We start from the raw sequence: 16,635 nt of genomic DNA, 5'->3' as shown, positions 1-16,635 counted from the left end.
GTAAGGAGTGAAATAATTATTCCTCCGCATCCGACTTCACGGACAAATGGGGCTGAGGGTCGATTAAGTTCTGAGGGGGATGTGGTGTTGATCTCATAAAGGGCATCATGAGATGTATGGCCTCTTACAAGATCATTTAAACCACTTAATGGAGGACAGGAATTAATGGCTGCCATACAGCAGAGTCAATTATATGGATATTTTCATAACATATTGTGTATAATTCATAGTGTAATGGCACCAGCACCAATCAGCTCCTCTCCTTTTGTTTTGGTTATAGCCTGTTGTAAATGAGATTATTGACTGCATTTCGGGCTATATAATAAGTTGCTGTCTTCTTACAGCGATATAGATACATCGTCATTGTCACGCCATTGTGGGGTGGCACAGTCTTGATGGCTGTGGCTGTTGTTAATTTGTATTAATGTCAGTTAATTTAGAATTGCCGTGGATGTATGTGCACGGCTTGTGCTCTCAGGCAAAAAATTGGATTCATTAAGAAGACGGAGGAGCTGGTTAGGCTTTTTTGGCCCTGTGGTTTCAGGTCACTGAGTAATGTGAAGAGATGGAGAGGGTCCTGGCCTGGTGGAGAGGGGGGGGGGGGGCTCATCAGAGACAGAGGGTGGAAGACAACACCCCCCCCCCCCACCCACACACACACACACACACACACACACACAGAAGCACATCACTCACAGTGACACATCTCTCACTGGACACACTGTTTTCACCCCTACGCGCCTTTATAGCTCAAAGTATCAATCTGTGCTTGTGACTGAGAGCGACAAAGCCACAGACGTGGGACCAACTGTCGGAGGAAAGGAAGGCGACGGCTTTAGGTCACTGTGCTTGCATGCATATCAATAAGTACGATGGATATGATCTGTTTTTGTTCATCGGATCACGTGCACTGCTTTATATGCACAAGTAATCACAGCCACTATAACGTTCACAATGACCCTACACAGTATATGTAGACTCGCATATGCAGACGTGCGTGGGTTCGCACGAGCCTGCCGTCAAGTTGAATCATGAACGTGTGATGAACACGGCTTGGAAATCAAAAACATCCTGTCCCTTTTGTTAAAGACTCAGATTGTCAGTATTCCCCTCCTCTTCTTCAGCGCAAAACGTACAGGAATAACTAGCAAATGGCAGGCAAAAGCCTCGTTTGTTGACTCGACTTTGAAGAAGCGTCCCCAGTCTGTAATTCCCAGCATAGACACTCATTTGCATGTATCTCAGTGACTACAACGAGATATTCACAAACATGTTTGCATTAATAACAGCATATTTGAATGAATGAATATAAAGAGCCAAATAGATTAAGATGAATGTGAGTGAGCCGTGCACGTTGTGCCAAAAGATAAATGTAAGGAGAAAGTACTTTGCATCAGCGCATCAATAGTTTGTGCTCTGTTTTTATAACACACACACACACACACACACACACACACACACACGCGCATACAAGCACACACAGGCGAAAGTGCAGACTTTGTGGGAGGCCCTGAGCCTTGGTTTGCCGTCTGACCAAAGCACACGGCTACTCAGCGTTTAGAGGCCATTAAACCATGGGTCTGTTTGATGTGCAAGCTGTGTGCAACAGGATGTGAGGGAGAGGGAACAGCAAGTGGCCCTTTTTTATTTCTGTTTTGAATGTGTGTTCGTTTTGGGGTATAGTCGTATGTGTTGATAAAGGAGACGTTTTGCAAGATTTTAAACCATTAAAACAATGGGCTTATATTCTTTATACATTTTTCTAACAACTAAATGTTGAATATACTTACATTTTGTAAATTATCCCCTTTACTGTACAATCTGGCTATTATGTCGGAACCTGTAGGGGTGTAATGATTCTGAAACAGAGACCACAATCTCATGTCAGCTGACAGGACGATGGAACTGGGATATGGAAGCTGCTGCAGCTATTACTTAACTGATGGAACAAATCTGTTTTGAATTAACACTAAAATACAAATAAACCTCAAAATGATTGTTCTTTTTAAAGTAAGGGCAAGCTGTATATATTTTGTTAATGTTACACGTTAGACTGTTATTGTTTTCCCGCAGCAGGTGTCAGGTAATTTTATTAGTCCATGATTGAGCGACCAGGCCTGCAGTAAAAGTTAGACTACTTTAATAAGCTCAAGATGGATAATAACCCTGATATTGCAGATCCCTCCCAGGCACATTTAAGTCAGCAGCTTGTGGGGGGGGTCGGGGGTGGGGAACACAAAACAATGTATTAACTGAACCGTGGCTCAAAAATCTAGGTTGAATCAAGCAACTGTGGATTTGGAGAGTCGTTGAACTCCTTAATTCCCTGCATGTTATTTGATAAACCATCTCACTTAGAAATCGCTGAGAGAAAAAACTCCCAGTTGGTCCTCTCTGTATCAACTCATTGGCTTAACCTTATGCTGTGAGTCGCTTGTGTGGCTCTAAAGGCAAATTAAGCCATTAGCTAAACATCTGACCTTTTGTTCCAAGTGTTTTTCCTCATAATTTCTGGCTTTCATGAAATGAATACCAGGGGGTTTCTCCGGAGCAGCGCATCCTTATGGTGGGCAGGTTGCCTCTCCCTGATGAGTCCCCGATGACTGGCTTTACTTCGTGGGCACTGATATGCATCTATTTGTCATCTCTTGAGATCCTTGAACTAAGTGTGACCTGACATGCCTGACCTCTAATCAGTCATTGGGTCGCATGGCCTGTGCTCTTTTTTTTTTTTTTGTGGATCCTGCTAATGGTGCTGATGGAGAAGAACCGGGCGCAGCCACTGACCACGATGAGGTCATCCAGGGGTGCTTTGATACGAGCATCTATAGGAATGCAAATGTGACCGGCTGCCTGACCAGTACATTACAATGGGAATAACAGAGGCCTGGGGCAGACAGTGCAGCTGCCCCCATTAGTTCTCATCTGAGGGTTAGATAAAAGACAAACATAATTAGGGTCTGTGTGTGTCACTTAGGAGACAAATGCATGTGGCATCTTGGGTTGTTTAAAGAGTTGTATGACCCCAGTGAGAACATGAGAGCGATTAAGGAATTGTTTAAAGGGACTGACGGGTCAAGGGTCGTGAGTGATAAGTGAGGTCACTCGGGGTCGTGAGCAGTCTGGTTCATCAATTTTGCCTCAAACTTGGGTCAAACCAAATGCACAAAGCTGCTGAGTTTAATGTATTGTTTTCAGGGAATGTCACAACAATGGCACGCTCCTTTCACCATTTGGCTAAACTATAATTTATCAGACAGGTGAGAGAATATATAACGGCAGCTTGCTCATTCTCTGAGCTTTAAAGCTGTCAGTTCTAGTGGTCATACTTCAACCACTACAAAGCTCTGTCAGTGATTAACTTTATCTAAAAAAAAAAAACACAGATTATGAAATGACATGAAAGATGACTGTGCTATCTATAGTATCGCAGTGAACTCATCAATATAAAAATTGAAGTCTTACTGCATCAAAAATAACACTTTAAATTTAAGATGTTCTTGCCATTACTGGCGATGTGGAAACTCTGCAATAATCTACATTTGAAAAGCCACCTCATTCGTCAGCGAGAAGCTGATCCTGTGAAGCCAGCTGAGATCTCTGCTTAGTCATCTTCCGCTAAGTAAATAATATCAATATGAAAACCTTACAGCCTGTTTTTGTTTGTTGTAATTTGCCTCAAAACAGATCATAGCACATCCCATTGTTTTCTTTGTTTCTGCAGAAGGCCCCCATAAACAGGTGATAAATGTTTCCTCTGTCAAGGATGCTCCGCGCACTTCAGCTTGATGAAAGAAAAATGACTAACATTCCTAGGTTTCCTCATGTAGTTTCCTGAAATAAGATGGGACTAGCGCTTTACAGTCAAAGAACCAACCCTGTTGAAAGCGTTCATATGGAAACTATTACTATTCAGTATTCTAAAAGTAGACCCTCTGTTTACTTTAATTCCAAGTTAATGTGATTTATATTTAGTGTATAGGGCAGGGTTAGTGTATACTTAAGGTTTGGATCACTTGTGCAGCTTTTAGCGGCTCCCCTTTCTGTAATTAAAGCTTTCACTGTGTTAAGAGCTTGTGGGTGTGTGAAAGTGGGTCTGCAGTATTTTTTGTGATACACACTGAATACATGTATGCTTTTGTGTAAGAGTTTGGTCAAGAGAGTACAATCTGAAAAGCATTGACTTTATTTTAACCTTCACAAAATATTCTATTGCATGCACGTGTGAAATTGAGAAACAGGATATTTTACTACTTTTGCATGTGTACCTTTTGTGGGCCCTTGCTCGGCTGAGCTGCAACCATGTCATTAAGTGTGCTGCCTAAAGCCCGGAGCCGTGTATATATACTCTGTCCTCTGCAGGGACGGGCATCCCCAGCAGGGTCTGCTTGTCCCACCCTCCATATGGTGGCTTGTCATTAGTTTTCTGTTGCCCTGGTGCCTCAGAGGGTCATCAAACCCCAGAGTCTAATTTCTCCACAGCCGTAGTTCTACTCTACTGTGATATTTCTCTCTCTGGCCAATCGGATAAGTCACACATGGCTTCACCGCACGAAAGAACAACAGCAGCCTCAAGCAGATGTTGCTGTGCTCACTGACCATGGAGTGGAAAACTGGGTTTTCAAGACCAGTATCTGCGTTATTGTTAAATAGTTTACTGTGTCTTGGAAGGGGAGATTTGGTTTTAAGGCTATGAGCTAAGGCTTCAGAGTTCAGATCATCGTGAAGGATACAAATTCAGTAGGTTATGTTTGAAGCTCTAAGCAATTTTAGATAGTGTGTCTAGATAGTAATTTTGAGAAATGAATGAATAAAACAGGTCGGCTGTAGCCCTCTCTTTTACCCCAGGGGCTTTCACTTTTGTGCAAAGATAGAACTCTCAATAGTAGCAAAAATAAATTTAGCAATTATATCAAAGCATGATGTGATTATAGTGAGAACAATAGAAGTTTTACTTTAGTAGGATTTGTTGAACTCAGGGTAAAAAAGAGCAACATTATTTTTGTCCACTTTTATTTTGTAATATGACCAATATTTTTCATATTCAAGTGTGTATGAAAAAAAGTCACTGGTTTCTTAAAAAGCTAAATACAATAAGCATTGGATCAAGGCACATACAAGACTGGCCAAAGGGCATACAATGCACTTTGGTTTTCAATTGTAAAGAACAGTTAACTTCAAATTGTGGCAACATAAAAGTGTGTTCATCTGAAAAAATAATACAAAATAACACTCATAACAAGGACTTTCTGACACTGTGGTACTTCTACCGGCCAAATCTGTCTTTTTGGCCTGGTGACTAGAATGACGTATGGTACATGGTACTAGAGAACGCCGCCATTGTTGTCCGGGCATTGTTGGCTTGTACAAATAGAGATAGCGGGGGGTCCTCTGTGTCAGCCTGTCCAGTTTACTTGTTTGAGGAGCAGAACGCTCCTTAAGGTCGGTGTGCTTTATCTGCCCTGTGCTGTGGCCTACAGTCCCATCAGAAACACTGGAGCCCTGCTCGGGTTGCTTTGCTGTGTTTCTTCTTCTTGCGAACAGAAAAAAACACACACTGAACAAAGCAGAGAAATAAAGCATGGCACCTCATCTTTAGTTATTTGTACTCAATACCAGGTGAATACTAGGTCAAGACTCTTGGTCCATCAAATGAGGAGACCGCTAATGACTGCTCGTTCTTTTAGAGGGCAACATGCCTACTTTGCAAATTAGTTGATCAGCTGTGCCTTGAGTTTTACGTCATGTCATTTTTTTTGCCTTTTTGTTTTTCAGACAGCCACAAAGTTAAAAGAATGAGCTGTGCTTATACTACAAGGTTTCCTAAAGTCTGATTGTTCAACACAGCAATGAAAACCCACTTTCACAGTTGACAAGTCATCATATCTCAGTAGAACACAGAGTTTCTTTTAGTAGGTTGATAACCTTAAGCAAAGGAAATACAGTACAAATTACTACAAATCCCTAAAATATAGAATTGCAGTTAGTTACCATACCCACTGATGGTTCAGTGATGGCCTGCAACTGGAACGTTCTCCGTCTTCATAAAATGTCCTTAAATATAAATTATATGGCAAATGTACAGTCCATTGCTTTCTTAGTCTTATAGATCCAGTGTTTTGTGAAAGTCTCACCACTCTGTTGAAGTAACGCACGCATCATGAGTGTCCATGCGCAATATCATGAATGGGAATGGTCTGAATCTGGTATTCCACTGTCTCTGTAGCTCCTGTTGTTAATACTGTTCTCGCTATGTGGGCTTTTGTATAAACTCAGGCCATTAGGTGGGAAAATCGTGTGTATCATAAACTCCTCCTTGGACACAGGCAGGTGATTTATTGGAATCATTTGAAAAGAAGTCTCCCGTATTTCAAGGATGGAGGTGTCCTTCTTTGTGCCAGCCTCAGCATAGTCATCCTTTCTCCGACGGCCTTTGTTGTAGGTGCAGTTCCTGGAAAAAAGTGAACCGTTCCTGTGGACATACCAGCACACTAGTGCCAACATGATTATTGCCAAAAGAGCCACAGCCCCTCCAATGATAGCAGCCAAAGGCAGACTGGAATTTTTGTAAGGCTCTTTCTCCTGCTCTCTGTTTAAAGTTGTGGTTGGGTTGTATGATTTGTGAGAACCGGTCTCAGTCTCGATGCAGACAGGGGTCTCGTCTGACAGGTAAATGTTGCTGGTCTCCATGGGAACCATGCATATCCTATAGGAAGACTCTGGCTCCAGCGCAGTGAGCAGGTACTCCGTCTTCTCCCCCTGCACAATGGTCTCAGTGATGGAACCAAAGGCAGGGCTGTGTCCCAGCTTTAACCAACTAAGCCGTAGGGCAGTCATGGGCTGTGACACCCTCCATGATATGTGAATTGTATCTGCATTACTTGACTTCACACTGATGGTGATAATCTTTCTGCCTGTAGAGGTGGTAGAGCTGCGGTGATTCTTACTGATGTCGGGCCCTTTTATTACCGGCCTTCTAGTCACAAACGAGGGCCACTGGGGCTGTGAGGGGCGCACAGTGTTGGAGACCGTGCTTGTCTCATACATTGGGTTGAGCTCTGAATCTGAACAGTCAAACATGTCTGTAGTGAGATCTTTAATTGCCATGCCTTTGACTTTATCCGGACCCTGGCACATGAAGCCACGTACATTCACCTTAGTTGGTAATGACCGCAACCAGTCACGCACCCATTTCATCCTGCAGGTGCACTGCCAGGGGTTGTTGCGTAGCAGCAGCTGTGTGAGATTGTCCAGATCTTCAAATACACCCTGTGGGAGGCTGCTCAGGTTGTTACCGGACAGGTCCAGGCGATACAACTGCCTAAGGAAGGCAAACGCCCCAGGCGGGACCCGATTAATATGATTATCTTGTAGCTGCAGCTTCTCCATACTGGTGCCAGGCAGGTTGGCCGGCGGCGATGTCAGGGAGTTCCTCACTAGCGAGAGCTCAGTCAGGTTGATCAGGTTTATGAAAGCCATCTCCCCAATCCCATGGTTGTTAAGCAGGTTACCATCCAGGATTAGCCGCTTCAGGTTGATGAGATCTTGCAGCGACTGCTCTGAGATGGAGGAGATGCGGTTGTCATCAAAGCGCAGCTCCTCAATACTCATGGGGAGGCCTGAAGGGATGGTGCTTAGGTGGTTTCTGGAGAGGAAAAGTAATCTGAGGTGAGTACTGTCCCTGAAGGCCCCCTCCTCTATGCTGACTGCTGATACAGAGTTATCATCCAGGTGCAGCTCCTCAATGTAGGGAATTTGAGCTAAAGTGTCATGGGTAATCATCCGAACATTGTTCTCCTGAAGGTGGAGCTCTTTTAGCCCAAGAGGAAGGTTGGTCGGGAACTGATCCAGATTGTTGCAGTACAGGTAGATCTTCTCCACGTTTACGAGACTGCGTAGTTCTGTAGGTATGCCTGCACTCTTAATGCGATTGTTTTGCAGAAAGAGCACTGTAGCATCCAGGGGTATACCAGTGGGGATGGAAGTCAGGCCACGGTCATTACAGTAGATAAAGGTCCCATCACAGCGGCAGGCCGAGGGACACGATGCAGAGGTCACCAGGGGGTTTGCAAGACCCAGCAGCAGTCCAACCCTGATGAGGAAGAGTATAAAGGCCTTGCTTTGACGCACCATCTTGAAGCTGTTGCCTGGAAGTCTAATCGCTCAAGAGCCCCTGGGGAGAAGACACAAGGGTACATTTAAGACAAGATTTTTAAAGGAGAGACACATTCCTGTTCTCATAATTGCTGGGTGTTTGAAATGCTGCCTGTAACACTTTCTAGATTAAGTAACAGTCAAAGAATTTCTATTAAATTGATATGAACCTATCATTTGTATTTTTTAGACGGTGAAAATACAATGTAACTTTTTTTAAGATAAGGTGTTTGCTTCAGAGATAGCTGTTCATCACCTACCGGATTAAACATTTCCTAGGATTAAAAGTTTTAAAAATAGCCTGCATTAGAAAAAGAACTGCTTTATTTTCCTCTTCTCTTTGATGAGACAGAATTGAATTGAATCTCTGTGCTTTCTGTGCTTTTTGGCCCTGACTTGTGAAATTTAATAGCATACCCTAGTTGTTTTACACGTTTCTGTATCTCAAGGCTGCCTTTCATCGCTACAAGACCACGAGGGTGAACAAAGTCAGGCTTTGTTGATGAACTGTTGTGGAAGCGACATACTCCTAAGTCCTGTTCGACCATTACCCATGCCTTTCACCATTCAAATTGTGGGGGTTTAACTAGCTTATACATGTAAGGGAAGAAATATCTCTGAACAGAGACGAGATGGAAGTTTTCAGTACATTAAAATCCAAGGACGTGTTTTTTTGTTATTTTTATGCTGTGGTTACGAAATGCAATTTGTCATTCTCATTTATCCTTGCACGAAAAATGTGCATTAAATGTTTTAAATAACAAGATATTGAATTTTAAAATCTAAACAGTTACAGTGGATAATCTTCAAATTAACTAAATAATGCAGAGCAGAGGGGGCCAACTGGTTGTCTGTCTCTGTCAGTGTGTAGTTCCCTTTTAATTAGGCTAAAACTAATGTATTGCTTTACTTATGCATTCCTGCCTTGACCTCTCTTCCTACACGTCTCATTAGAAATTGTGGTCGGGTCAGCGAAGTGGAAAGAAGCAAAGCCGTCCGTATTTGTCATACCTGATGTATACGATGTAGTAAATCCTCTCCAGCCTCCAAAAATCCAATCAAGATTTCCTCTTGAATTTGCTCTTATCCTTCCTGAAAGGAAAAGTTTGTCCAAGGAGTTTCTTGTGATATCCTGACCTGGTCAGTGTTTGCTGAGCTGATCCTTGTTTGGACGATGACCTCCTCTGTGTAGTCAGAGGCTCATGCTTTCAATGCCTTTACCATGGCAGATAAGCCTGTAGAAAAAGCATCCCCACTCACTGACAAAGCATGCCCACACAGGTAATATTAAAAATCCTTATGGGTGTGGAAATTGTCAAGCTCAAAAGCCATAACTGCAGATTACGTTTTTTGGATGTTGTATAGTGATCCGTGTGCAGGACGGGCTGCGCTTTAGCAAAGGCTCCTTTCTGCAATCAGGCCCGGCAGGCATGATGAGTTGACACAAAGCTGGTCTGAGCCATGCCAATCCCCTGTGCCACAGGCTCAATCCAAGCTTGTTCACTTGTGTACTCCAGGTCTACAGGTAACCCAGAATCCTCTGCTCCCTTGTCGAGCCTGTATACACATTAATCCAGGCCTTTGGTCCCTTTTCCTGAAGCAGATAACCAATGTTGTCTTCTCCTCTAAGGGGCAAAACAGGGCAAGGCGCTTATCCTTGTGGACCCAGCCTCCTTTATGCATCTGCAGCTTGACTCATCCCGTGTTCTCCACACACCTGGGTTTGTGTTCTGGAAAAGGAGCAGAGACAAACACATTTAGTGCCAACATTCACATATTACAAAATGGTGCATTGAAATTACCAAGTACAATAAAACGTTGATGTAAATTGTAATAGTTTTTGTATTATTTTGTTTAAAATCAGGCCATGATTTAGGAATATATTCCCCGCGCCCCAGTATATTGTCATAGATTTTAATATATATAAATTATATGCATTTTTGATCCGGAACTCTGGCCTATTTTACACTGTGAATACTTATTTAGAAATGCCCTTTGTTTTTGGCCACGATTTTGCCTGTTGACCTTTTGTAGCACCGTTACTCGAACAGACCACGCTTCTTTTCTATGGTGATACAACAAAGAATGTCTATGCATACGAAAGACAACAGTGATCTAGGCCCCAACACAATGGCTGAGGGGTGGAGCCCATATGCCTTTCTCCGTCCAGCTCACTGCTTGGCTGATCCTTTGGTGTTTTACATGAAAACAAGTCCTGCGATTAAGAAATGTATAGAATGCGAGTTTAAAAACAAGACCAGTCCAAATTTCCACATTCGAGAGGAAAAGTAGATCCAGTCGGTGATTACTGAATCACTCACATCGTTTAAAAGCACTTTGTGACAGATGAGGCCCATTATAATTTCGTATTGGAGGAAAGGATGGGCAATCTGAACTCCTCTCTGACCCCGAACCCTCATCCTTTCTCCAACTCTGTGAGTGCTGTTCCTGTTTGTAAAAATAGAATTTCCTTTGCCAAAGAAAATGTTATGTTTCCTCAAACACAATAGCTTTCTACCCTTACATGTAACCATCCATGAGCCGAGCTGGCAGCTGCTAAGTGCTGTAAAACATGGAAAGGTAAATTGGGAACAAAGGGCCCAGCCATTTAACAGTTGTAGTTCATGACAAGGAGAGGATCAGGGAATTGAGAGGTTTGTAACTTGATTACAACTCCTGAGATGCTGTCTAATAATAACGCCCCCCCCCCCCTTCCTTCTGTTCCATCTAAACACAAGCTCTCAGTCCAGTATTACATTAGTAGTAGATTAGAGTCTGGGGGAAAAGCACCAGATGTGACCTCTACAACTTCTGGAATAAAGGAGTCTGAGAAAAAAAGAAAAAAAAAAGAGATGAAATTCAGTAATGGAGTTTCACAAAATGGCAGGATGATGGAGGGATATGTGCTGTCTGTCTGTTGGAATGAACTTTTCCTGCAGCACTTAGTCAAGCTATTTCAATTTTAAATGGCTCTTTTCACCTCATTTTGCAACGTTCTCCTTCCTCTGAAAAATGTTAAGTGTGTAGCCTTGATTTAAATGCTTGTATTCTTAACATTGCATAAAAGAGTGTAATTGTCTCTGCATTTCTCATCAAGAGACATATCTGCACTCAGACTGTCTTTTCGGGCTGTGTGAGCCTCTGCATGATGAGCTGCATATGGTGCAACATTTCCAGTTCATATCGTCTTTTTTCTTTAGGCCACCACAACCGTTACCTGCAAACTCCCCTGTCCAATAGAAGGAGCAAGGGGGGGGGGGTTATTCATGTATGAACGCTGATGTAAATATAGTCTGATGGAACTAAAACATAATGTAGCACATGGGGTAATGGCCTCTGTGTGTTATGTTATAGTGAAGGTGATTTATCTGAAGTCTGCTTTGAACAAAGAACGTCATGCTTGCTTTACGAGCAGGGTAGTCAGTCCGAGATGCTTTGCTATTTTTCTCCCCCTTTTTTCTTTTTCCACTCATCGGATTTCAGGAGAGTGGCCCCTCTCTATTGTCTGCTGCAAGGCAAGCTTGTGGACCTTGTAGCCTCAACAGAGGGGGTTTAGGTATTAAAGCATTTAATTCAGGCAAATTAAAGATGCCTCTACTTAACACGTCTTGTTTTGCAAGCCTTTCATGTTGAATTGACTGAGGATGTATACCATGCAAATGTTCACACACACACACACACACACACACACACACACACACACACACACACACACACACACACACACACACACACAATGTTCATAAGCACGTACTCGTCTTGAGAGCAGTGGGGGGACAAGTTAAACATTTTTAATGATGGATGTCTTTCTCCATTGCTCTAATAAGCTCCGCTGGTCAGACAGAAGATTTCTTTAGCAGTCATCGTGGCTTCTGCTTCATTTAATCTGAACTGACGAAGTTAAATTGAGCATCCTGGTCGAACTGTGTGTGTGTGTGTGTGTGTGTGTGTGTGTGTGTGTGTGTGTGTGTGTGTGTGTGTGTGTGTGTGTGTGTGTGTGTGTGTGTGTGTGTGTGTGTGTGTGTGTGTGTGTGTGTGTACAGCTAGTTACCTTTCAGTGGCGAGCGTGGGAGGCTTACACAAAGCTGGACACTGATAGCCATTGTGAGCTCAACACGCATAAATGCACATTAGTCTGCAATAACAGAGCCTAAGACTTTGTGCCCCCTAGTCATACACTGCAGAAGAAAAGCTTTGAAAAAAAAAAAAAGTCAAACTGAAACAATTTCATGCCTGTCAAAACTATTGCAGATTATAATGACTTTTTAGTTCAGTAAAAATGCAGAATAATATTACTTGGGCCGCATTTTAGGGGGGGGCAAGAGCTGTAAAGTAGTATGGCTGACTGTTCAATTATTCATGAGCCCTGAAATTAATTTTGAACCACAGTGGAGCTCTCCATTGGGAAATCAATGCTGTTTGTATCTGCTGTTGATTATTTCTTAAAATTCATATTATAGTTTTGATTTATGAATGCAAACAACATAGTTACTGTGGATTATGTGTTTTACGATTTTGGTCTGAAAAGATGTGTTTAGTCGTGTGTGTCACTTGTCAAGGCCTGGTAGGTTTCAAGCAAACACTTAAATAAGACTGGAAAACATGAATTTGTACGATGATGCAAATAAGTTAGTTTAACCTGATGTGAAAACAAAACAAAATGTCTGTAATCGTTTGTATTCTGACCTTTTTTTGTTTGGTGATTTTCTGCTGTTAACCGAGCTGAGGTTTTTCTACGTTGTCGTGTGCAATGCAACCGTGTGTGTCTGTCGTGTATTTACATGTAGGTAAGTTGTGTGTCGGGGCAGCGGCCTGCTCTGGAGCCGAGCTATATAATGGAACATTCATGGTCACATCTGACTTCACGGGGACACAGCCTCGAATAAAAAAAATTGGCAAATATCCCCGATAGTTTCAGAGATCTGCGGCCTCCTGGTGCTGCCCTTTACATGGGCTGAGCAGATGATACTTCAGCTGACCCATTAAGAGCACGGAGAGGCCCGGGACAGACGGGGGTCTCTTTTGTAACAGCCTGAAAGGATGGATCTGTAGCAGCTGCAGTGGATTTTTCCCCACATGGGGGTGGTAGGCACTACAGTTTTTCCTGAGTCATATTGTTTGCAAAGGTTTTTTTTCCTGCAGTGTTTATGCTTTGCAGCCATGTTTTACACCTTTTAATTCCGGGAGCCATTCTGAAATTATTTGTCTAAAAAGGACACCGATAAGTGAGTTAAATAAATAATGAACAGAGCTGAATTAGGCCTCGTCAAAGTGTCTGAAAAGTGTCTTGGTGGTTATGAATGTCTATTTGTGGACGTCTTATTTCTTTTTTCCGAACATGTCATTCCTATTTTATGCTTTAACGTTTTTTTTTTGCCAATAGGAAATTGTGTCTGTGGTGACCTGGTTAGTTGTTAATCTGCAATGTGAATTCCCTGTGAAGCCAATCGACTGGAGACTTTTTGCCTCAGGCAGTCATCAGTGAAGACAACTGGGTCTGTCCTCATGTCTACCATGTTTAACAGGCTATTTATCCTTTGTCCCGATAACAAACCATTACCAAGTGAAGTCACATCCAGCATTAGTGATTTAATGAAATCAGACTGTAGCCTACACATACACCAGTCCTTGTATGAAGCCTGGATGCCCTTATCATTTCATGGAGATGGCGTTGAATTGGATTAACCACTGTCCCTGCCCGTGGTGTTGCCACTAACACATGCAGCTTAAATCGAGTGCATGGAAGAGGCCACTTTATATTGCATTTAACGGGATAGATATTCGGTTCGTGTGGAGAGAGGCAGGGAACGGAGGAGTTTGGTTCATTAGCATCATCATCAGGGTGGACGTGTGAGCAGAAGGTATTATCTTACTGTATAAAGCGTGGATGCTTATAGCTCCCACTGCAATGCAATGTCAGGTCTCTGCTTCGAGACGGTGCTCGCCACACGTCCAGTGCGCTTCTCTGTGCGTAAAAATGAGATGCGAATATGCAACTTAAATGCATTCGATTCTGTGCGTATTCCGTGCGCCCCTGCAGCGTGAAGCTCTGGCTCTATGCTGCTGTGTGTGTTTTTTTTTTTTAAAGGGTGGGTGTCCGGATGAGACGAGTAGTTTACAGTCGCGCACAGTAGTTTTCAGTGTACTGGGACATGAATGGGAGCTGGTCAGAGCCGTGCGAGGCTGATGCTCCTCCAGCTGCCCCTTCGTGCCCAAACTCCGCGGGATCTGCGCTGCGATTCCAGCTGCACGCCGGGGTGTCTCCTCGGGCTGCGGCGCCCCAGACTTAACGCACACAGTCCCCCCCCTTCCCCTTCCCCTTATAATCCCATCAGGTCTGCGTATTCACCCCTGTTTATTCTCCCACCGCTTCACGGCATCTCAAAGAGCCGAATTAAGCACCGAGGAGATCTGACGCGTCCCTGTTGCTCTCTACACTTTTCATGTGCGGCGGAGTGTAGGAAATGGGACCGAGGAGGGGGATTTTAGTGCGCGTCGCAGCCAGAGCTTCATGTGCGCAGAGAAACAGATCTGGTTGTTTGGGATCAATGCTCGAATAAAATAAAAAAAAAAACAGGGACGAAAAGCAGCAAGTTGAAGAGAGGGACGCAGAGACAGATGATGCCATCAGAGCAGAAGACCTTCGTTTGGTGAAAGGAAAAGAGCACTGACTATTTTTTTTTGGTTTGGTCTACTAACCCTCGGAGAGACAACTTCCTCGGGGGGGGAAACCCATAATTTTTTTTCGGTTAGGCCCAGTATTAAATAAAAAAATAAAGAAAGAAAAGGGGAGAGAATCTGGTTAACTAGTCGGATCTGAACTCCTGAGTAATCCTCGAGACTTTTCAATTCCTTCTGCCGGAGAGAATATCCAAAAAAAGGGAAAAGAGAAAAGATGGAAAGGATGCATTCCCAGCACACACAAAAAAAAACACTTACCTTTATAATAAACCCTCAAAAAAAAAAGCAACGTAACAGGTATCCTCTTAAAGTGGACTTCACCGAGGGGGGGAAAAAAATAATAATCCAGTCCAGGCTATGAGGTTTTTAAAAGTCAGATCCCAAAGAGCTCCCTCCTCTCTGGAGCTATTTGGAGTTTATCTGTAGCAGCACTGCTGTGTTTGCTGGTGCCTCTCTCTCTTTCCCTCTCTCTCTCTCTCTCTCTCTCTCTCTCACACACACACACACACATAGACGATCTGTGGACTGTGCCAGGACATAGGTGCACGGCTAGATCTCAATACAAATGTGGAATTGTGTTTGCCTCTAGCTTTGCTTCAATAGAGCACTGATGTCATCTGGAGGAGGGGTCTCTCTCCCTCTCTCTCCCTCTCCCTCTCTCTCTCCCTCTCTCTCTCTCTCTCTATCCCTCCCTCTCTCTCTCTCTCTCTATCCCTCCCTCTCTCTCTGTGTTTGGGAGATGCGCAGGGAAGATGCAGTGCAGAGTGGATCCACTAGGGGGAGTGGAAGAAAGGGGAAAGGCTCTCTCACCCTTCTCAGATGTGAGCACTTAGAAGAGGAGTGAGGAGTCACTGATTGGAAAGCAATGCTCACTAGCAGAAAGGAAAGGAGAGAGGGGGGAAAGGTGGAGATGTGTGTGTGTGTGCGTGTGCGTGCGTGCGTGTTGGCGAGGAAGATGCACACAATCTTTTTACATGTAATGGTTTGTTTTTGACAGTTTGTGATTCATGCATTTGTTTGCGACGTTTATCAGGGGACGTTAATCATAACATTACAGATGTTATGGTTCGTCAATTATCTCTGTTGCAAGATTACAAAAAAAAATCTAAACAGAGTAAATGTGTTTTCTTTCTTTTCTAAAAGTTTCAGTTTTAAAGCAAATCAATTTAATCTGTATACATTTCTAATAAAAAAACACTTTCTTGTGGCACATGCACATAGAGATAAATTGATTATATCGTCACAGTTGACTAGGATCATTTATAAGAACAATATGTGTTTTTGTTTGTCTGGCTGCAACCGTGTGTATACATACGTATGACATAAAATATTCACATTTCATCTCGTGGTTTGTACAGAAACGCTGTATCATTTTATACAATGCATGAATTAACTTACCCTTTACTGCCTGGTCGATCGCCTTCTCCGTGGCTTCCAACAAAGAAGGGGCTGTATCTTTAAATAAACTTTATCGTCACAGTGTTTCCAATTTCGCTCGGATTATTCTCAACAGCAAAAATACTCAGGAGAGCCTGGACCCCTTTGTCGACCCATCTGTCGTAGAAGGTCTTCTGTGGCTCCATAATGTTGATACAAGAGAAGAGTATATAAGATGTTTTTTTTTTTATAGATTATGGCTGAAATAAAATGCTGGAGTGCACAACCAATCGGGTATGTTTAGCTCAGGAAGCCACACCCCAAAGGTTCAGATACTTACGTAAAGTACCCCCCCCCCCCGACCAGGGACTTTTTCTGGGGGTGAAAAGATTGACCCGGAACTTTATTTAGACCGTGCTCCCT

General features: G+C 43.1%; 2 protein-coding genes across 4 annotated transcripts in view; one reads left to right on the top strand and one right to left on the bottom strand.

Annotated features, from left to right (window-relative positions):
• Positions 1 to 16,635, top strand: part of macrod2 (mono-ADP ribosylhydrolase 2) — a 412,908-nt gene that overhangs the window by 66,184 nt on the left and 330,089 nt on the right. The window lies entirely within an intron of this gene.
• On the bottom strand, positions 4,997 to 15,413 carry flrt3 (fibronectin leucine rich transmembrane 3). The gene is made up of 3 exons (XM_034607895.1): positions 15,094 to 15,413; positions 9,166 to 9,884; positions 4,997 to 8,173 (listed from the first exon to the last, which is right to left on the bottom strand). Exon 3 carries the CDS (start codon positions 8,131 to 8,133, stop codon positions 6,181 to 6,183), a length of 1,953 nt encoding a protein of 650 aa, XP_034463786.1. The 5' UTR covers positions 8,134 to 8,173; positions 9,166 to 9,884; positions 15,094 to 15,413; the 3' UTR covers positions 4,997 to 6,180.

Source organism: Hippoglossus hippoglossus, chromosome 15 (assembly GCF_009819705.1).
Source record: "Hippoglossus hippoglossus isolate fHipHip1 chromosome 15, fHipHip1.pri, whole genome shotgun sequence".
NCBI lineage: Eukaryota > Metazoa > Chordata > Actinopteri > Pleuronectiformes > Pleuronectidae > Hippoglossus > Hippoglossus hippoglossus.
Note: the sequence above shows the minus strand (reverse complement) of the source record. Positions and strands in the feature narration are given on the sequence as shown.

Bases quoted from the DNA above. Each gene is read 5' to 3' on its own strand.
- flrt3 (XM_034607895.1), bottom strand. From the start codon at position 8,133: ATGGTGCGTCAAAGCAAGGCCTTTATACTCTTCCTCATCAGGGTTGGA.